The 22,597-nt window shown below is 37.1% G+C and overlaps 1 protein-coding gene across 1 annotated transcript in view; it reads right to left on the reverse strand.

Annotated features, from left to right (window-relative positions):
* usp43a (ubiquitin specific peptidase 43a) overlaps positions 1-22,597 on the reverse strand; it is a 110,337-nt gene that overhangs the window by 49,588 nt on the left and 38,152 nt on the right. Inside the window, exons 5-7 of the mRNA XM_044113802.1 lie at positions 12,267-12,359; positions 8,111-8,246; positions 7,085-7,229 (exon numbers count right to left, since the gene is read on the reverse strand). Coding sequence (XP_043969737.1) covers positions 7,085-7,229; positions 8,111-8,246; positions 12,267-12,359 — 374 coding nt within the window. The remainder of the gene's footprint in view (positions 1-7,084; positions 7,230-8,110; positions 8,247-12,266; positions 12,360-22,597) is intronic.

Here is a 22,597-nt window from a genome sequence, read left to right on the forward strand (position 1 = left end):
ATCACCAACGTTGATAGGTGCACAAGGTGAAAACTAATACTCTAAATGCAGCTCAAATGGAAGACCCCTGCAAGTAGTGTGAAAACAATTGAGCAAAATCACATCTCAGAATGGCTTACTCCAGGACAATTTGATGGCCTGGAAGCAGGAAGCACACCATAACCGTTTTATTGTTTTTGCTAACAGCAGATTGTGAAGAGGAGCAATTAAACACACCTGATTCAAACATAATCTTCCCTCTCTAATTAATCCGATTTCTTGATGTTCACCTATCCCTCAACTGCATCCAGCTCATCTCCCACTCCCCCGTTTGATCCACAATAAGGCTGCGCAACGTTGCATCACCAGCTGCTACGACATCTGCACTGCATCCATGTATTAAATGAAAACAACACATAAGAGCAACAAAGCTGTAGTTATTTGAGTTGCCCTGGGAATTTTGCACTTAGTTGCATCATGCCTTAAATATTAACCCAGCATTCCATAACCAGTGAGGAAGTTTATGTATAAGTTACAAAAATTGTGAAAATATGCTGTTGAAGACACTCATGCTTACCTCTCCATTAGATTCATCCAAGTAGTAAAGCTCATTAATTATTCATGCTGTCCTTTTAGGAAAAATTCAGTTGATAGTTGTTGATTTATCCGTGTTCCCTCAAAGATATCAAACATTTATTACAAAAGGAAATGGAATGACTCATAAAATACATCTAAAGAGTAAAAGGTAGGCTCTGTAGTATCCGTGTCTATTGTGTACAGTCACTTAAAGAAGACTTTTGTCAGCATTTACATATTTATGGATTTTACTTTTTAATTTCAAGGAGAAAGGGTAGGTTGCAGGTGATTTTAGCAGACCACACTACCCTTAATGGAGTATTTGGAGTCATTTTCTCTTGCAGTCTTATCGCTCCATTTATAATATACGCAAATTGCCTCAGTTGTTGAGGATGAAATCGGATGCGAGCCTGGTGCTTATTCACCTAATTGATTTTTCAGGGTTTTTTTTGGTTTTTTTGTAAATCACACAACTGCCGGCGGTCGTTTCCCCGAAACACAAAACCTCACTACTGCACCAGACAGCGACATCCATTCAACATCAGCCAAACATTTAGTGACAAGCACAGCCTCTTCAGACAACAAAGGAGTTCACTGCACACAATCAACTTTGTCCAGCATGGCTAATACAAAATTATACTACAAGATGTCGAGGTTACATGATTTTCTGTTAATAGTCTTGTCACCACCGTTTACTCTGGGTTTACTGAGAGAAAATCTGGATCAATTTAACAAGAAATATGACAGTTATTGGTAGATTTGTGTGATTCAACAGAAAAATAGGAGCATTGTTTCTTGTTTTTTTTAATATATCTTATTCATAGAACATAGAATTTAGCACTAATGTCCCAAAACTGCCATTTTCCTCCTTCATAAAAAGGTATCAATACGTTGACATTTGTGCGCAGAAGCCTTTAATAAAAACCTCCTTTAGCCACCAGGGCTGCAATTTGACAAGTAAAGCATCATTTCATGGAAGAAACAGAACAGACCAAGAGTTAGGAAGATTTATTCCACACAAAAGAAGAAAATTATTATCTGTTATTAAAGCCCATTTTCAGTCATAAAACACATATATGTGGGTTTCCAATTTGAAGATGGGAGATTGTGTTTCTGGGCACAGTTGAGTTTGACTGTAGGTTTTATCTTAGAAGTAACTTGTAAGACAAATTTCTAGTCTTTCACAGGACTATATAATGTTCAGCATTATCCGGCGACACATGTGAAGGTGACCTTATCTATTTAGGCAGATGTCTACAAATCAGCCGCTGTCTTCTACTGCTCTGGTGTGAGAAACGATTGACTGACAGACAATTTGACTGTCTGCATGTTTGCAGTTAACAATATTCAGCGTAGCAAACTCAGCGACTTTCTTGCTACATTTAGCAACATTTCAGACAAATAAAATTAAAAATAAGTATCAGCCAAAATCAAAATGGCAGGTCACAGCTGAGAAAACTGCAATTGGTGCAGCCCTAGTATCAAATGTGCAATAAAAATTTTAAAAAACTTTAGAATTTCAAACTTGGACAGCTTCTAAAGCAACTGTTAAGCAGTTATCTCTGTTTCAGTGGGTTATTTGCAATAAAAGTAACAAAGTACAATCTATGTCTTTGTATAAGTGTTTTATCTGTGGAAAACTCAAAAGGTAAATACACCTGTGTATTTACCTTTGCACTTTTAGCACAAATCATATCAATGAAATGAGACATGAAATGGGATTTTGAGCCGGCATTCTGCATGTTTCACACTAAGTCCGTCTGTTCATATATTCTATCTGTGATGAAAATTTCATCTAGTTTGCATAGTCAGCTTTAATGGTTTTATATTTATTTTTTTATTTTTTTCTGCGAAGAGTTTTTGCGGCGCTAGTGGCTCGTATTTTTGTGACAGTAGGCAGACAGAAAAGCGGGTGAGGAGAGGGGGAAAGACAAAGGTTGTCGGGACCGGGAGTTGAACCCGCGACGTCCGCGTTGAGGACTAAGGCCTCCAAACGTGGGGCGTGCTAACCCCCTGCGCCACCACAGCACGCCCCATGGTTTTATATTTATAAGCCTTTCACCACACCTCACCCAACCAGGCAGGATATTCACCATTTTCCACAATTCATTTGTGTTCAGGAATCAATCAACCAAATGGACAGATGATAAATGGAGATAAGGATTGACAGATGTAGAATAAATGTATGTAGGGATGGATGCTATGTTAAGCATAAATAGATAATTATATAAACAAATGGACAGAGAAACAAACATTTTCCCATATTTCCCTTTTCAATAAGAGACTGCAGGTGCAAAATCCTCTCCATAAATAAATGAAACAAAAACACAAGCTTCACCAGAGCGACTGATCACAGTTCACATGTGAGACAAATGTTCTGTTTTTGGAGGAAAACAGCCTAAGGTGGCTCCCATGTGTCAGCTATCCATGACTGTGTTAAGCCTGTAGTCTTTCTCCATGATCATCAATCATGTGGCAGGACTTTCTCACACAAGCCAAATGATGGACAATAGCAGCACCGTGCTTCTCCCAGTTAAACCCCAAACGTCTGATAAAATACAGAAACACTGACAATCTGAAGAAAGAAATTATAAAATGCATTTGCTGTTTTCACTTTGTTGTGAGAAGTAGTTTACTCAACTCCAAATATTTAGTAGAGTGATATAATTCCTGAAACATTTTCACTAGTTTTTCATAGTTCTGACTTTTTAAGCATTCCATTTTAATATACAAATGCAGTTCATAATGGATTTAATACCAATATTCTCATATGGGTCGGGGTTCAGATATGAAATCTGCAAATAAAAACACCAATTGTAAAAACGTAGATGGATGAATGGAGAGAGGAACTGATTGATATGTGGACGGATGGAATGAAGGAAAAGATGGGAAAACCTTTCAAGCAAATGAATAACTCTAATTGGCTGGTAATTGTTTGACATTTATCAGCGGTAACATCCTCTCCGATGAAACAAAGATGATGGATATCCATCAGTATGATTAATACTAAAGCAAAGACAAGTGCACGTTTTTACAAGGGTGTAATGTAAATCTGGAAAGAGTTTCTACATAGAATGTCACACAACAGTCAGATCAATGTAACGCACTTCCATGTCAGGATACAAAAACATTCAGCTAAGCACTCTGGGAAATAGTTCTCACTCCTGTCTTTTTGTTCTTTCAGTTTTTCCTTTCAAGTGCTACGCTGTAAGTTTATCTTTCACAAACTCACACATTTAGTTCAAAATCTAAAACTCACTAAATTTATTTGACTTAAAGAGTAGAAGATAGAAGACATGACTAAATGCGGCTGAAATGTTTTACAGTGTGTTTTGTTGGTTGCGGTTGGATATGGTGCATTCCCTGCTTAAAGAAGATAGGACTTTTGAGTTATGTTTTCGTCCAACTGTCGTAAAAAAGAAATGTGAATTAGGCGTGTTTTCCATTACTGGTTTGAAGTGACTCAGTCAGGCTCTGCAAAGTGTCAGATACTGACGTTACGCATGACTGTAGTAAACAGGAAGTAGAGGTTGCCAATTAGCATGGACCACACATCTCAAACATGGAGAGAGGTTTTCAGGAATGTGTCAGGCAAGTTGTAATTGTTGTGTCATGTCAACCAGTATATCTGATGTTACATACTAGAGACAGAAGTGCAATATCCACAAACACAACAGAAACAAGTCATCAGTCATGTGAGGAAAATGTTAGAATTTATTCAGCACGTCGTTTCCATCTCCGTTTTAGTGCATTAACTCTTCTGAAAAGGTCAAACACCACCTCAAGCAGGCTTAAAAACTGTTTTGCTATAGGCAAAATTTAGGGGATTATTTCAAAATGTGTCGTTTCAATCAATCTTTTCTAATGCAAAACTTCAAAATGAATATAAAAAAAAAACATTTGTTAGTTTCAAACCAGTATTTGATACTAAGGTTATTTGATAGGTTATTTGTCTTAGGAGTGAAAGAGAAGTAAAATCTGAAGGAGTAGGGAATGCATCTGAGGGTGTTTATGTGTTTTGCTTTATTTTTTTTTTCTTTCTGTCTATAATCATAAGAATACATCATGGCTGGTTAGACTTAAAATCATCAGATTTTGGTCTAACTGCAGCTTCTCTATTCATCTGCCTAAATTGTTTATTTAGTCCTAAACTTGAGACTGATTTCACTGAACTGTCAGATCATCTAATTGTAACACAGAAAAATCAGAATCTCAGTGAATACAAAAAGCTGTTTTCAAATGATTGTTTGATTTATTTAAGGACAAAAGCAATCCAAACCAGCCTGACCCTGTGTGGAAATGAAAATGGCCCCCTGAACCTAGTAACTGGATGTGCCATCCTTAACAACAACAGCTGCCAATCAAACACTTGCGATTACTGGCTTAGCAGAAAACACTTTGATGTGATTTCCTCCCAGAGTATTTCTGCTTACATGTCCCAGTAAGGTCGGCTTTCAAAGGCTGAATATTTATGACCGTCTACACTATAATTCTGGCAGATTTATTACCGACATTTCTTACTAAGTGACCGTGGATGTGTCTCCCATTTCATTCATAAATATAAGCACAGTTTTTTTGTGGAGGCCTGTCCTTCTAGGAAGAAGTCTGAAAAAGACAATCTGGATGGCTCTAGGATAACAGCCTCTTACCTCTACACTTGACCTAAGTTTACAAGACGTGTAAAATTTCATGATGTTGATAGAAAACTCAAAGGAATCAACATCAGTCTGTTTATAGGATGCTAAGTAACTGGCAGCACAAGATCGTTTCTCTGTGACAGCAGTAGACCAGTCCTCTTATAACTGTGAAGATGTTGTGGTGTATAAAGGCAAAATAGAAATGCCACCCACTGAGAAAGTTAAGAGCTTTTAGTTTTTATGAGCAGAGAATTGAATTACAGTTAATTATTCTTCCTCAGTGGGAGCTGTGCTCTCAGTTTCAGAGAACTGTGGCTGTAGAGTTAAATGGCAACAACAAATTAACCACAGAGCGTACCACTAGCATCATCTCAGTGACTGTAATTACACAGCACCCCTGAAGTCTCTGTCTGACACGGTCACTGATCTGTTAAAGAAATGCTTGTTTAGCTTTCAGATATAATGCATTTATGTGTCTACAGAATGAAAGTGAAATGGTCTTGATGCACACATCTCCCTGGTTTCTGTATGAGCAAGGTGAAGTTGAAACATAAAATCCTGGAAGTGTAATAAACACTGAAATGTTAAGGCAGTACAACAAATTCAAACTATTTGGGGCTGGAGGAATGATCTATGCCGCACTATTCAATTTAGGTACGGTAAGCTTATTTTATGATTAACATGAAAAAATTCAGTAAGGAAATTCAAGATTGGTGACTGGGTTGGAAACAAAACAAAGTAAATCCATTTTAATATCTCATCTGTGTGCTCTTCACATCCAACAGGTTGTGCAGGGAAAGCTGTTACTAAACGAGGGACTCAAAGGGAAAAATTTTCAGAATCAGTGAGGTCAAATAACAAGCAAACGTTGCGAGAGGCTTCTAAAGAATGATTTCTGCAAAGGCATACAGCTGAAACTAGACACAGAATAGAAAGATGGACACCTTTTTTCCCACTGTCTGAAGTTAACTTGGATGAAATTTCAATTTTAGGCAAATTGGAATAATCAAAATAATCTAAATGAGACAAACAATGTCAGAGATTTACTTATCAATACCTTCAAACTCAGAAGTTTAAGAAAAACCTGACATCAGAAATTGGCAACAAAACTCTAATCCATGCATCTCTTTTAGAAATAGCTTAAAATATGAATTAAACTAATTAACAGAATACAGGGAAACTATAATGTTAACTCAAAGAGACTAGCACATTTATTTTTTATTTTCTCAGGAACCCGGGGACAGAACCAGCTCTCTGAAAGAAAGACAACAAATTTTCTACTGCTTGTTATTTTAACAACCAGATTTTTTTTTGTTTTTGCAGTCTGAATTTCTTTCGGAAAATTTACACAATAAAAAAAAAAAACAGTGGATTATGAAGAATGCGCTTTATGGGAGGAGTGGTTGTTTGTCTGGTTTTGTGTACAGACAGAAAAGGACGAAGAGGAGGTGCACTCTTCGAGTTTTAGGAAATAAAGTTCTGGGACAGTGCAGAGACCTCAGAAATTTTAACTTCAGCTACATAAATTTATTCAGCAGAGGCTTTCATGCGAGATGTGACTCCAGAAAACTTCATATTTTGTCTGATGCCCCCCATTCAGACATTAAATTGAATTGAATTTAATCTGTTAGGATGCAGCAGTGCATGACCAAACAGAATGAGAGCTCTTTCATCTCCAAAGTAAATTGTGTGTTTTCAGAAAACAAACAGAGTAATCGCAGAAATGGGCTCAATGAGAATAAAGAAAAACATCTATATATGTAATCATTCATTGAGACTGAAAGTTAATCAGAGGTACGAAGGAAAGAGGAAAAAGTCAAAAATTATGGATGAATAACTTTGCTGGATCAGTGCACAAATAAATGGATTTATAAAGAATGTTGCCAGGTTACCTGAGTGAGGAACAGAGCCTCCACGACTGCTGTTTGGAGGAGCCTGGAAGGCGTAGACGACGTCACTATCGGCGATGGCGGTCAAGTCGTCGTCATCTGAAAAGGAACGCTGGAAACCGGTGGAGTAAAGTTCGGACAGGATGACCTGGACCACAGATGGGAGGACATTAAATGTAAACATCAAATGTTTTTGAAACAGATCTTATAGCAGAAATTCCTTTTTAATTTATAAAAAGAAAAACCCAACTCGAAGTAAGATTTTTTATTCCTTATGAATGGATTATACAGAGCATTAGGTTTATTGTTTTAAAAAATCTAACAATTTTTTAGTGTGGCATACTGCTGAACAAGCCTTTTAAATAATAGCATCAACTGTTTAAGGAGCACAAACGCTGCCTTACAAGGCTCCTTAATGCTTTCCAGGTAAAAAAATTCAAAGGTTACCATGGTTGTCCCACTTTTAAAATATATATGCAACACTTACATCCGGCACAAGTATTTCTTTTAATATCAGGCATTAAATATGAAACCCTCAAAAAGTGAGGAAGGAGATTTGTCCTATAACTTGCTGGTTCAAACCCCTGATTTATATGGGGTAATGGACTGATAAATGGACAAATGGACAGGCAAATGATGGATGGACAGATGAATGGATGATGTGTAGACAAAGAAATTGTGGGAGAGACGGGAAAATGGATGGACAGTTCTGCTCCGAACTTGAACTATCCTGGTGCCTGAACACTCAGCGCAAATGAAGAAGAACGCTCCAAGTCTGAAATGTAACATTTATGTTGTTTTTCCCAAATAAACCCACCTTTACCTGGATACAACAAAGATCATAAATCACTGGGAGTTTTGCTTTGACCCATGGGGGTCATTTTGCAGCCAGCTCACTAAACAAAAATGACAAAACTGACACCATTCATCATCTGCAGCAACACAAGTCAGAAGCTGATGAATACAAACAACTCAGGAACATTTTTTTAAGGCATTTTTCTGACCAGAGCAACGTCAGTATGTGCGTACCTGATCAGGAGCGATGTTGCCTTCTGCTGCTACCATGGCTCTCAGGGAGGATACAGAACCAAACAGAGGCACAGCAAGCCCCACCCGCAAGTACCTTTGACCCTTCGTGCTGAACACCAGTGTCACACACAGCGGCCTGTGGGGCGGAACACAAACACAAAGAGATCACACAGATAGCAAATGTGTGTATGCTTGTGAATATAAAAGTGTAAAAGGTGAAAATATGGGAAGTAAGAAAGATAAATGACAAGGCAAGGAAAACTGTTTTGCTCCTACAGTTCATAGAATAACTAAACCTTCATACCAAGGCCTGTCACACTGAGCAGGTTACATATTTGTATGCAGACGCAGATACAGGTATTTCATAAATATTGTCAAGCAATGCACATTCACAGTAACTATGACCTGTCACAATGCCAAACAGAGATTAATGTGTCTGTGTGGGATCCAGTGAAGCCAGTGGCAGCAAAAAAAGAAAAAAAATCATGTTTGTTCATGAGACGTTTAGGCTCAACTGAGTCCTGCTCCTTAACAAAGAAATTCAAAATTTAATAAAACATGACTGACTGATTTTCTCTATAGAAATTTTTCAATTAGGAGCCATCTAAATCTAGTGAAAAAACAGAAGAGGTTTAATCATTTTCTAGGGTTGACTGCTCTCCCATTAACTCGGTTTGCTTTGTAATGTTTTACAAAAACATTCCTACATTCCTACTTGGAAATGTTTTCAAGATATTGCATTACAGCTTCAAACTTCAGTGTATTTTATTAAGGCCTTATAAGATAGACAAAGTGAAGAATTATAAAATTAAAAGAATATCTATAAAATCACTTTGAAGTAAAAATTTGAAAGTGTGGAGTTGATGGGAGGGCATGTCTCCCTCATCTGAAGCCCTTAAATAAAATCAAGCACAACCAGTTCCCTCATAAAGTCACCTAATTTATAAGTAGTAAATAATTTAGTTTCAGTAGACATTCAGCTGTTCTGTGAAGGCCTCAGAAGTTCATTGAAGGACTTCAGTGAACAAACAGCATCATGAATACCAAGGAACACAGCCATGAGGTGCATAGGGAACACAGTAAATATGAATGTAAATACTTTGCTCTCAAAGATGCAACGTTTAGTTCTTTATGTAAAGTTTCATGTGGCCACAAGGTGAAAAATGATCAACACCTGGAACATACCACCCCTATAATGTTGGTAGCAGCAGTGTGTTTATAGTTCTCTTCAAAAAATAATTCAGCTATTGCTAATGTGAAGCTGGATGGAGCTAAATAAAAGGAAATTCTGAAAAAAATACAAAATAAAACGTCAGAAGCTGCAAAAACCTTGAGTAAGAGTTTCACCGGTGACCCAAAATCTACAATTACTACAATCAGAGCATTTTCATCTGCTGACCAAATGACCCAAAGTTGAAACATAAATAAAAGAAAAAGCCAAACAGAACATAAAAACTGATGTTCAAAGATACTCCACATCCAATATGTTCTCTTTTATAAGTAAGAATGAGTAAAAACCTCTTTCCATACACATTAAAAAGGATAGAGACATATTCTTGGGTGAAAATCATTTGTGGTTCCACCAAGAATTGACCCAAGGAGATTAAACATTTCAGATTACTACTTGGAAAACCATAAATCTTTTTCCATCAGTGTCATAAATATGCACTACTTTGCATTTGTCTATCACAGAAAGTCTACAGGTCTGTGTTGCAACATGACAAATCATGAAAAAGCTCAAGAGCTGTGTATACTTTGTGTATATTTTGGACACTTTCTTCTTTTCAAGCATTTTCACAATACAATATGCTTGACTAGACATGTACATCTAAATCAGTAGAGAGCCATTGTCCAAAATGAAGCTTCTGTGTGCAGAGACGTGTTGTTTTTACAGCAATCACCGACACGTCCGAAGATGAGAGTGATGTGAGGATGCTCTACTCGGCACAAAAAAGGACAGACAGAAGGAAGGAAGGCGAATAAAACAAAGAAAACAAGTATGGAGAATAATGATAAGTAGAGAGGAAAGCAGCTAAGATTATTATGCCATTTCACTGAAGTTAAAGACTGTGTAATCGCTGACACCACCAACACTTCCCGTTTCCCATCATGCATTATTCAGGTGAGCATCGTGTTAGTAGTCACAGGGCTGACAGCCGGAGGGGGGGGAGCAGGATCTGAGTCGCTGTTTTGTTTAGATGTGTAACTTCAAGATGAGGCACACGGGTGGAACAGTAAATAGGGATGTCATCTTATAAATGAGGATTTTAGACGCTCTAACTCTGCTGGCTCTGAGACACATTTTCCCCATCAGCCCACACAACTATTACCCTGAATTGTTGCAACAGCAAGTAATTAAATTATAGCTTGAGAAAGCATGCTACAGCTAGAACATGCCCAGATGTAACCATTACTAAGCTATTTAATGATTATTACTGGAAGAGATGCATTTCTGCAGCGATGATGGTATTTTTCTAGCAATTCCATTGGTAACTCAGACCATCTAGGTGTTTGCTTTTGTGTCCAATATATATATAAAGCAGTCCAATATAATAAAAAAGTCATTTTTTCAATATTTAAAGCAATTAGGAGTAAATATGTTATATGGTTTGACTGTCTCCCGTTTTTCCTCCTTGTACTCCAGCATTATCTGCAGCACCCAGCCTTGATGCCATGCTGGCAGCCCAGCTCTGCGTCCTCTCAGGGGGCCTCAGACTTATCAGGCATTCAGCAGGGATACCGCTGCAGCAGGACAGTGCAGTGTGCGCTTCTGGTCAACGTGTTGCCAGTAACGCCCAAACTGAACCAAAAAGAATTCCCTCCTGTGCTGGAATAAATTAAAGTGGCCAGAGCCCAAACTGTCAGAGAACTGCAGCTGCAGAACAGAGTTTGGAGACAAGTCAGAGGAAGCCATGCAGAGAGGATTCAGAGTGGTGGCATCTGCATGCTTGCAGATAGGAAGATTCCTGGAGGACTTGCTGCACTTAAATTAAGGAACGGAATGTAAGAAATCCATGTGCGTTGTTATTTATTAGTTGATTACTTAGCTATTTATTGCTGTGTGACTACAGTGGGAGGGGGAATGTAAAGTTATATAACTGATCCAGACATAATAAAGTTTTTTCATATGTAAATGACGTGTAAAGCTTTAAATACCTATGTGGTTATTGTGGGTGCTTAGTTCTCTACTGTAACACAAGCTAAATGTGGGCTTAAATTGGAATACATAGTGTAATACATTAGAACTGTGGTCCCCAACCACCGGGCCGCGCAAGAAATAATTAAATATGTCCGTTCTATGCATTGAGTCTGGAGGAGCTTTTATTTTGAAAATACTAAACCGGAAGGTGTTGGTTACGTCTTGCGCACCAACATGCAGCAGAATGAGTAATAAACAACGGTCTCGATCCTTGGTCTGCAGAAAATCTACGAAGGGTTGACCAGGCCACTCTACTACAAAGGCTGCATTGGAATACAACTGAAATGCATTGGAATATATACATAGTGAATACATAGTGCAGAACATGCAATACTGATGAAATGTAATTTTGCTGCACTTAATAAACTGCTACAATTTTTAACATATAGATTGATTGTTAAAAAGTTTCAAGCTATTACTAGTTAGTGACAGATGCATATTTGCAAATAACTTGTCAGAATTGAGATAAAAAACAAAACAAACAAAACACATCTATAATTGGAGGGTTAATGGTAAGTTTAGGAAGTTGGGGATCCAACGAGCAATTTTGGAATTACAAGCAACAGCAGAAACCAGCCAAAAGCAACCATAGTGTCAGAAGCATTCTTCATATAAATACTTTGAAAAATCAGTTTGCCCGGTGCCTTGCTGCTCTACTGCCTCATAAAGTGGATCTGTTGTCGATATATAATGTCTGTATTTTAAATGTCTATCTTCAGTGTTACATTGTTTTCTGGTTAAAGTGTCAAAGTTATGTAGTCTTACTGCACAGTATCCGACTTCCAGTGCAGTAAAAAATGGAGACAACAAACAGAGGCTGGTCAGGGACAGTTTTTCACTTAGTATGACAATGACCTTCTGCTGGAGGTGTATAATGCCCATTATATGTGGTTGACAGCCTTAATAAGGCTCATTTTAATTGCAATGCTACCCTTTGTGTTGCACGTTATACATTACCTAGTCTGTCGCAGGGGAAGCGGTAGAGAGATGCATAAAAATGGGTCAAAGGTGTTGCTTTGCTTAAGGCAGTGAGGGCACGTCAGGGAAGACCTGCAAAGAGACAAGAGACAGAAAAATTACATATTTTTCATTTGGCATAAATATCCTTTAGCCACATTTCTGTCAGCTTCTCCCACTGATGCAAAAAGGACTGGAAATTCTATGAACATTTAAGCCATAAGAGCAGTCCAGTAGGCTTTGAAAAATGTACAAACACTGTCGCAATGATAGCAATTCAAACAGCATCACTTTACCAAATTCTAAGTGCTTCCAGTGAGAACAGGATGAAGGAAGTATGCAGCCTGCTTGGAAAACCATAACAAAAAAAGCAAAGGAAATATTTAATTGGAAAGAAAATAAAAAAGAAAAGTGAAAATAGGAAAAACAAACACACTGTCTACAAAAACAAAGGTCTGAAATGACAGCTCTAGAAAGGCAGAGGAAACAGTTGAGAGCAAAGACAGAAGTTGTGAGGCAATAAGGTGGAAGGACACAAGAAAAATGAAGAGATGGTTGGCAGCAGGACAGTTTAGCTGACAAAAACTAGAAGGTAATGCTGACAGAGAAAAGGCTGAGATAGGGTGCATCGGGTTTTAAAGCTGACAGAAGGGCAGATGATAAGAGCATAAGACTGACAGGAGGATAGGAACCCATCCTGTGGGTTTCTATCAGAAGGCTCCACATCCTGACACTGTTCTCCCAGGCAGGAGGAAGCCGAAAGGACGAAATGCAAACTGTCCGTGGCAGAAGCTAGGAAAACCATTTGGGATCTTGACAAAAGAACAAAAAAAAGCTTTAAAAAAAAAGAGAGAGAGTTGCACCAAAGAACTTTTACCAATATTTGCTGTTAACCAAGATTTGATCTGCATGTCTCCACTTTAGCCACCTTTGATTTTGCAACTGAACCTAAAAATTACAAGGGGTATGGATAGTTTTGGGCTTAACTCTATATTAAGTTATTTCTTTCTTTTAGAAATTGCAATAAGACAGAGTCTGTTCAAGAAAAATAAACTTTCCCATTCCAGCTTTTTCAGTTCTCAAATAAGAAACTTACACAAAAAAACATTGTTTAAAGGGTTGCTCAGCTGGTTCAACAGAATCAGAAAGACTTTAAAGAAAAAATAAACTGACATACTGGGCTGGTTTAACACATGATTATGAAACATACAATGGTGTCACAGCAACATTTTATAATTTTTTTTCTATCAATCACAACAAATAAATATCTAAAGAGTCCAAAATCTTACATTTGTCTCTGGTTAGATAACAAAATCCATTATTAAGAAGCCTAGCATGATTTTCAGGGTTAAATGTTGATGATAAAAACATAACACAATGATACAATCCAAAAATGACACATAGCACAATCCAAAAAGAAACAATACATTATAGTGTTTAATTAAAGAGAACGCTGCAATCCAGACTATATTTAATCTTTGTTCCAGCAGTTATTTATTACAATCAGCTCTAAGCAAAGAGGTTTTTGCCTTCTTATAAAGGAACTCTGTGTTTCTAGCAGTTTTTAAGCCTTCTTTATGTTTGTTCCAGAGTACTGGAGCACATAAACTGACTGCAGCATCTGCATGTTTGGTTCTGACTCTGGGGTGAAGAATAGCCTTGAACCAGAAGAACTGAGTGAGCTGGTAGGTTGAACAACAAATATTTAATATATTTTGGTGCTAAAGTATTCAGTAGCTTATAAACTAACTAAATTATTTTAAAATTTATTCTGTGAGATATAGGGAGCCAGTGAGAAAGTTAGCAGCAGAGTTCTGGATCAGTTGCAGCTTTGAAGAGACTTTTGCAGTAATCAATTTGACAAAGATAACCGCAGTGACGAGATTCTCGAGATCTTGTTGGGACATTAGTCCTTAACCTGAATATTCTCTTCAGGTGTTAGAAGGCCAACTTTGCAATTGTCTTTTTGTGATCCTGAATGTTCAAGTCCATTTCTACACACATATTTCAGACATGATCAGTTTCTACTGCTAATAACTGCAGATGTGCACTGACTTTTGGTCTTTCTCCTCAAGTTCAAAAATAATTACTTTGGTTTTGTTTCTGTTTTTTTGGTTTTGTGAATTTTGGTGTACCAAATAGTTGAAATTTAATCAACACGTTTACAGTCAAAGCCATGCAAAAAAAACAAAAAACATTTTGAAGGTAAAGTGTGATGGTAAAAACAGGGTATATTCCTAATGCTAAAACCAAATCATAGCTAACCTTCAGTTTTTTGTAAATGGTTTCAATTTTCTTCAAATGAGTGGAAACAAAACTGAAGTAAATGGTTAGAACTTTTGCTTCTAATTAACTTTGATCTCAGGGTGGATGAAGGTCATATTATTCATCTGCAATCTATTGAATTTCAAAGACTCTTTCACTATGAGGTTTTAGCAAAAATCAAACCACTCAAAGTGAACTTAATTTTGTTATGTCAGTATGCTGTAGCTACCAAAAAACAAACAAATGTACTGACACAAGTTGTTGTATTTTTCCTGTAGTGGTTCACTGAAAGAATTTCAATTTCTGGACACTCAGCAAACTGCTTTATTTTCAGTCTTGTTTTTGTTTGTTTCAATGATTGTGCTGGTTCTGGATTATGCCCAACTATCACTACCAAAAGTGTCTTCACCACAAGCATCTTGAAACATTATGCAGTGTCGTGCTGATTCCAACAAGCCTTTCCAAAACGCTCTAAACTTAGCTGTTTCACACAACCAGAGGAAGTGGACTCATCCTTCCTAATTAGGATATTAATGATTTAACAAAAATATGAGGAAACAAAAGTAAAGTAATGGATTTTTTTTTTTTTATTCAGCCATGTTTCAAGCTTGGCAAGTGTCAGAACTACTTCACACTTGTGCAGGAAGTAAAAGAACTAAAGTATGTTTAAAGGGTCCATTGACATAAAATTCACCAGATCTTGCTATGAAAGAAAATCAAAGCTAAATTATGTTAAATTATTTTATAATAACAAAAAGTTTGTTTGTAAAAAAAACAGACTTTCCTTGTCAAAAAAAGGCTAATGATCAATCAGATGGAGTCCCTGTCAGAGCAGATTTTAGACATGGGGAACCTAAGCAAACAAAAAATTATAATAGTCTGAGCCAATTAATACTGACAATACTCTAAAACTCAACAAAGGTTAAAATCCTCCCTATAAAAGGCACTGTTAAGCTACAATAATGTCTCTTTCTACAGACTCACTTCATTAAAACCTGCAGCCTATCAAAGGACATCCTCACATCATCCCACTTCCAAAAATCAGAAAGGTCCTTTTAGGAGTCCTGTCATCTAAACACAATCGGACGAATTCTGGTGCTTCACCAGACATTATTGTTCCAAAACGGTCAGTGTTTGGAGACAGCACAATAAGTTACTTTTCTTCAATAATCCAGCCAGTCAGTCATGCGTCTCTGGCTTTTAGACCATAGGACTCTCTCCGTTCTCATTCTCGGAGTCTGGTAAAAGACATCTTGTCAGGGGAAATCAACTCTGCTAAAAGGTCTGGAAAAAAGAAAAGCCTGAAAGTCTGAAAACATGAAGTCCTGTTTGTTGCTATTTTGTTGTGTTAAAGCTCTACAACCATCAAAATGTTTTATTTTGTACTCAGGTTTTTTTTTTTTTTTTTTTTACCGTTACGATATCATACTATATAAAAATTATTAGACAGTCAAAATCTCAATCATTGTCAGATTGTTTGTTCCGATTTTTACTTTCCACCTCTTTAATCTGCAAGTAGGAGTTGCAGTAGAAATACAACCGAGTAAAACCTCTCAAAGTTAAAGCTTTATTTATTAAATAAATAAAATTTATTTGCTGCAGCGGTATTTATTTTTTATTTAAATTCATTTATTTCCTCAGAGACAAAACAAAAAACAATCATATACTTTCAAAAGAGCGACCATTGTCCTGGCCACAGTCCCTCTAACTGCATGCTAAGTGGAAAGCCATTAAAATTATTTGACTAAATATTGTTTGGCTCAATGAAGTTGATTTTATATAAACAGATGCATGAACCTAACAACACATTAGAAACACATCACTCAGTTTGAGTATGTTTGCACAAGACCAAGATCAAAGATTTTGAAAATGATTAATCAGCTTGGCTCTTCACATATTATTGTGTGAGTACTGCATTTCTGCCTCAACATATGAAACTTAAAGTACAGCATAATTGATTTTTTTTAGATGCCTTGTCCACTCTTACGTGTACAATAATCCCATTTTGTTTAAGGAAGAATATTTTATAAGGGAGAAACTGTTTTACTGCTTTTATATTTGCAGTTGAGAGGTTATTTTTCTTACCTCTGCTTAAGTGAAAAGTGCTTTTACACCAAAAACCTTCTTCTCCATTCCTCAATAAAATGACCTTCTTATTCACATGAAAAGAAATAATAAAAAAGAAAATAAAAGTGACTATTTTCACAGAATAATGTCATGCAGTCGCTGGCTAGCATCCACTTCAAAGTCTGCTTCAACAAGGGAAGCTGGTGTGTCAGCAGGAGGGTAAATGTTTGTGAAGCTGAGCTTTAAGGAAACCTCTGCAGGTGGCAAAGCATCAAAAATCAAAATGAAGAAGGTCAGTGTCTGGAAACATTCTTTGATGCTACTTAGCTGAACACCCTGGAACAGCCAGACATTTCCCTCAGAGGTCAGCAAGAGTGCACCTAAGTCCAGCTGCATATTTAGAAGAAATGCCTTAAATTAATGAAAAGATGTTTGTCTCTGGCCTTAAAAAGATAATCAATCCGACTGCATGAGTATTCCACCTGCAAACTGTTGCTGGTCTGCTGTATCTCAGCAGCTTAGCCAGCGTCTCTCCAAAGCAACATCAAGTCAAGTCAAAGCTTATGTATATATCACATTTACAACAGCCTCAGCTGACCAAAGTGCTTTGTAATAATTGCAGCATCATAGATAGATATATAATGTAAGAAATACAATTGAATAACAAGACACACTTTATAAAGTCAGGGAGCCATCACAAAGACGGCTCTGTCACCTCTAGTCTTTAACCAGAAGCTGGTCGACTGATTTCTCACAAAGAAATGTTTTACACAGACAGGCTTAACACGCAGTTTGCCTTGGTGGGATTTAAATGGAGTAAAGCCTTCCCTTGTCAGAATACAATCAAACTTTAGTTTTAACTGTATGCAGGACTGGATATTGGAACATTTAATCACAGGTGATATTACTAAGATGAAATATTCACCCAGCTTTCAGACAATTTCTTGGTGTTGGAAAGTTTCATTGCTCTCATAGTGTCACAAAGTGACAAATTTGGTAATGTTATGAGACTCTGCTTGAAAAAGTTTTGATTTTAAAATGGATCTTATCCAATTTTTATTTTACCTTCAAAACATTAATAATAAATAATTTTTTCAAATCTTTGAACAGATTAGCTATACAATAAGTGGGATTTTCTCAAAAATAGCCCCAAGTTAAACCAGTGATAACATCTTATATACTCATTCACACTGACTATTACAGCTCATCGACTTTTTTTTCACACATGCATAAAACAGTCAAAGGTTTTTGATTTCTCTCTATATCCAGAGACAAATGACTCTCAGTAATATTCATCAGATCATCTTAAGAAAAAAATCATCCAACGCCTTTTGTTCATCAAATATTGAAGATTTTTAGTTACGTTAAGATATTCATGATTAGTCTGTTACTTTTTGCCACTGTTTTGTTTGTTTTTGTATTTTAGTTTAGAGGAGTTCGAAGAATGTGAATAGTATAACAATTTGTTATTTACAATTCAAGTATATGTAATATTATGTAAGACCTTCCCATCAAATCTACTTCTAAATAAACTGCACTGTAGAAAAAAAACAAAAAACTTCCTCGACTGATTTGCCTAGAGAGAGATTGAGCTTGAGCTTTTCCACTGTCTCCTCTGCTATTAAAAATAAATACAGCAAACAGAAGAGAGTGACAGATGGAGACGGGAGGAAGGTTTTGACAAAGACTCATTTAAAAACAAAGGGGCACAATGGAGCGTCTGCAGCACAAAACTCCCACATAAGCAGCCCAAACCACAAGACAGTCCTCGGCTCTAATCACAAACATTTATTCAGATCAACCAACTCAACCAAACTCCTTTGAGGAGCGTCTCTGTGAGATATTAAAAGAATCAAGAGGGAAGGAGGAGGAAGAGAGCGAGACTGAGTAAGTGTTGTAGGCAGAAGGAGAGGGGAAGGCAAGAGAGCAAAGCGGATATAAACAAAAATCTTTAAAAATGCAGGGAGCAAAACAGCATCCAGTGCGATCAGTCATGTTGAGATTGGAGGAATGGCTCTGTTAGCATTTAGATGCAAAGTAACTCCCTGTTGAAAAGATGACTTTAAAAGAAGCTTTGCACTCATCACACTGCAGCCAGCTCAGAGTAATGAGATAAGAAAAATGGATATGAATATGCATATGTGCACTTCAGGAGGCTGGATGAAACCAAGAGCAGGAAACAAATTTCCAAACATTTAAAATATCCATTACTCATTATCCAAGGGGGAGCCGCACAGGAAGCTTATTCCTCTGAGCTTGAAAACAAACCAACACAAAGGATTCACTGAAAAAACTTACACTGTGATCATGTGGGGAGAGAGATGATGGGCTTAAAGGGCTGGTTCGAGCTTTTTGAAGTGACTGTGAAGATATTGTTGGTAAAAGCTCTCCAACCTGTAGTAGGAGGATGTCATCTCCCTCATGTTTAATTCTTTCCACAAACTTTCTTCCAAATTAAAAATCAGGAGTCTGGCTGGACCAATCAAATCATTAATACTTCCAGTCAAAATGTTGGTAAAATTGAAAGATCAATTCAAATCTAAACCTGCCACGAGAATGAAAAATTTTGGGCTCGATTGTTTTACTGATGACTTCACAGAACTTCATTCATTTTTTTTTTAAGGATAAGTAAAAGAATCAAGCATTTTACAAATAAAAACTGCTACACAACGTTTTTATGGATTCAAATATACTATAACGTTCCCACATTGTTCCTGCAGTTTGATGTTCCTTTAATGGGACGGAGTTAAGTGACAAATTACCAAAATTTGGACAATCCTTCACCTGTTTGCACACAGTGTTGGTTGATTTACATGGTTCTCTTACAAGGAAGTTTCAGTTAACTCTCTGAAAATGGATTGAAACTAAACGAGCACAGTTATAGTAACGTCCTCAAAGCTACAAGTAGTAGTTGTCTGCTAAATCCGTATCAGTAAGGTCAGTAACAGATAGTATTGTTGACATGTCTTGCTAAAGTGCTCTGATTTTGATTGCGTTCCAGCTGTGATTTGTTGCATCAAAAGTATCCACATAATGAACAGAACAGGTTTAAAAAAAGGTGGATAAATGATGCGCCTTACAACACCAGCCCTCAACCACACACCGCCGGTGTGGGTTTCTTAATTAAAAAACATGTCTGCCCATGTGTGTTGCCCTTTAAGCAAGTGGCTGGCAGGTAGATTAATTATCAGCTTGTTAGACCCTCAGGTTTATTCATTAAAGAGTAGAACATCACATCACTACAATAATTCAAGTGCTATTGTAATACTAAATATAACAGTAAAATTTTGAGAGCAGTGTACACTCTATAGCCAAACATACAATAAAGTGCAAGACTGTTTTTTTTAATCCCTTCTCCAAATCCCATAAACACCAACCATAAAATTGGCAGGTGTAGCACAATTTTGTCTTTTCTTTTGATTATATTTTATTGAAGGAAAACTAGTGTCATTAATGGATAAAATTTTTTTGTGATTTAAAAAGAATGGTTGTCAATACACTCTTTGTATCAAGTCAAAATAACAATAGTATTACTTAATGTTTTATTAGCAGCAGTAGGAGAGATTGGGAGCATTTTTAACTGGATAAAAAAAAGAGATAAATAATTTTACTTATATATACTTTTATTATAATAACTATGAGAGTTGAATTGTTCCAGTGAAAATCTCACATTGATCTAAAACACAAATGTCTGTTTCATCTTAAAATATTTAACTGGATCCATTGAAAGAGTTCTGTTTAAATTTACAAAAATTATTCACTGTATGTATCTGTAATAAATTTGTACAACAGGTGAAATATTAAACTTTTTTTGTAATATTGCTATACTTTCAGCTTTAACTATTTTTTAAAAACGTGAATATTTCAACCAGTGCATTAAGTGAATTGTGGTCCTCACTGAGCAGTGATTAAAGATCTGTGTAACTGCATGCCCTATGGCAGTGCTTTTCAATTCCAGTCCTCGGGGCCCCCCTGCCCTGCATGTTTTAGGTGTTTCCTTCTGCCACACACCTGGATTGAATCTTTGGGTGATTAAAAGGCTCCTGCAGTACATGGTGGCTACAGAAGATGTCATGCAATCATTTGAATCAGCTGTTCTGGTGTAGACGCACATCTAAAACATGCAGAGCAGGGGGGCCCCGAGGACTGGAATTGAAAAGCACTGCCCTATGGAATCCAATTACTGCTACTCTTCTGAAAGGAGGAACCATTACCTTGCTTGCTCTAAAAAGTATATCTAAATATAGCCAAAATTGTTTCTAGTGTGGATGTAAAAAGATCAGAGAGGCAGTGTGTGTGTCAGAGATAAGAAATAGAACAAAGAGCACAAGAACATTTTTGTTCATAAGTGTTTGTGGAAGGCATGGACAAGACATTTATATAAAAATTCACTGTTTTTGGGTTGAGCAAATTAATTCTCAGCTGCTATATTCCAGTTATGTCTCAAGCACTCAGGCGTGTGCAGTATAGCAAGGAAAACCAAAGAGAAAACACAAAGGGGGAAAAAAAGACGACACTCAAGATAATCTTCACTCTTACTTTAGCACTCTGTAAACTCCCCAAAGAATAGGCTTAGTGCGAGTCTTTTCAATTAGCCAGTCTGAGAGCATCATGAGTATTTACGCTCTCAGGGATATGGGCCATCCCCAGACATTCGATCCATGATTGAGCAGACAAGGAAATGGATAATCACAGGACACAAAGGCTGGTTAACCTAACACAGCTATCATAAACATCACAGTTGTGTCAGAGTCTGACCTTTTTATTGATTGGCTAGCAGGTTAATCGGCTGAAAGTCAACATGTGTGAGATAAACCAAACACGACAGGAAATATTCTCCAGGGTGACAGACTAACTACACTGTCATTGCTATTTATCTGGAGAGATTTTCTCTTCTGTAAAACACTGAAACATCATCAATGTGTTTTGAACAGGAAATGTTGTTTACTTCCATGGAGATGCATCGATCGGAGCTTTGAAAACTAATATGTGATCTTTCAAATTCAGCATGCTCCAGCACAGCCCATTACAGGGAAAAGGTGGAAACCTCAAAGAAGATAAATTTGGGACAACTTTGATCTGATGTGCTCAGGTCTCTGTGTAGCTGCTGGCTGTACACATGGTCAGCAATAATACTCAGATAGGTTGTGAATTGCACCACCTCCACCAGCCTGAAGTGTTGACACAAGACAGGATGGGTCTTCGCTGAAATGGACCAGGCAACACCTTCCCTGTCTATTATTGTCCAATTTTAGTGATCCTGTGTGAATTGTAGCACATGCTCTGTTTTTACCAGACAGGAGTAGAACCTCATGTGTTTTTCTGCCTGCCTTTTTGCCCACACAGATGCTACACAATGGATATTTTCTCCTTTTCAAATCATTCTCAGAGAAGAGGTTGTGGATGAAATTCCTGGCCAGACATTTCTGACACACCCAGACCAACCCGTCTGGCCCCAGCAAGCAAGTCACTTTCTTGTTACGTAAGTCCCTTTTATTCCACATTTTAATGCTTAACATCAGCTATTTATCTTAGTAGTATCAATTTGCCTGAATGTACTGATTTTGGTATTTTGATTGGCTGACTGACTGTGCTGAAAACCATCTGAACAGAGGTACGATGGACACCTGGTGTTTGTGGGGGATTAGGGACCACATTATACTGCATGATGCTCTATTTTAATAGCTCAAACATGACATTTACTTTAATATGTATTAATGCACACAGTGGAAACAGTCTTACCATGGTCTTTCTTATCTCTGGCTTTGGAGATGTCACTTATCCAATTGGTGCCAATTAGGTGTTACAGCCAATTGGCACAAAGGGAAATAAAAGCAGCTAATTGACTGCATTGCAAGCGCCACCCACAAGCATGACAAACAGCATTGTGCAAAGATATTTTAACTTCCCAAACTCCATTGTCCTCCAAATATCTTGGATATGCTCTATGAAATATATCTGCTTTTAAAAATGCTTTTTTAGTGTTTTATGCCTTTTTT

Source organism: Gambusia affinis, linkage group LG04 (genome assembly GCF_019740435.1).
Source record: "Gambusia affinis linkage group LG04, SWU_Gaff_1.0, whole genome shotgun sequence".
In the NCBI taxonomy this organism is placed as follows: Eukaryota; Metazoa; Chordata; class Actinopteri; order Cyprinodontiformes; family Poeciliidae; genus Gambusia; species Gambusia affinis.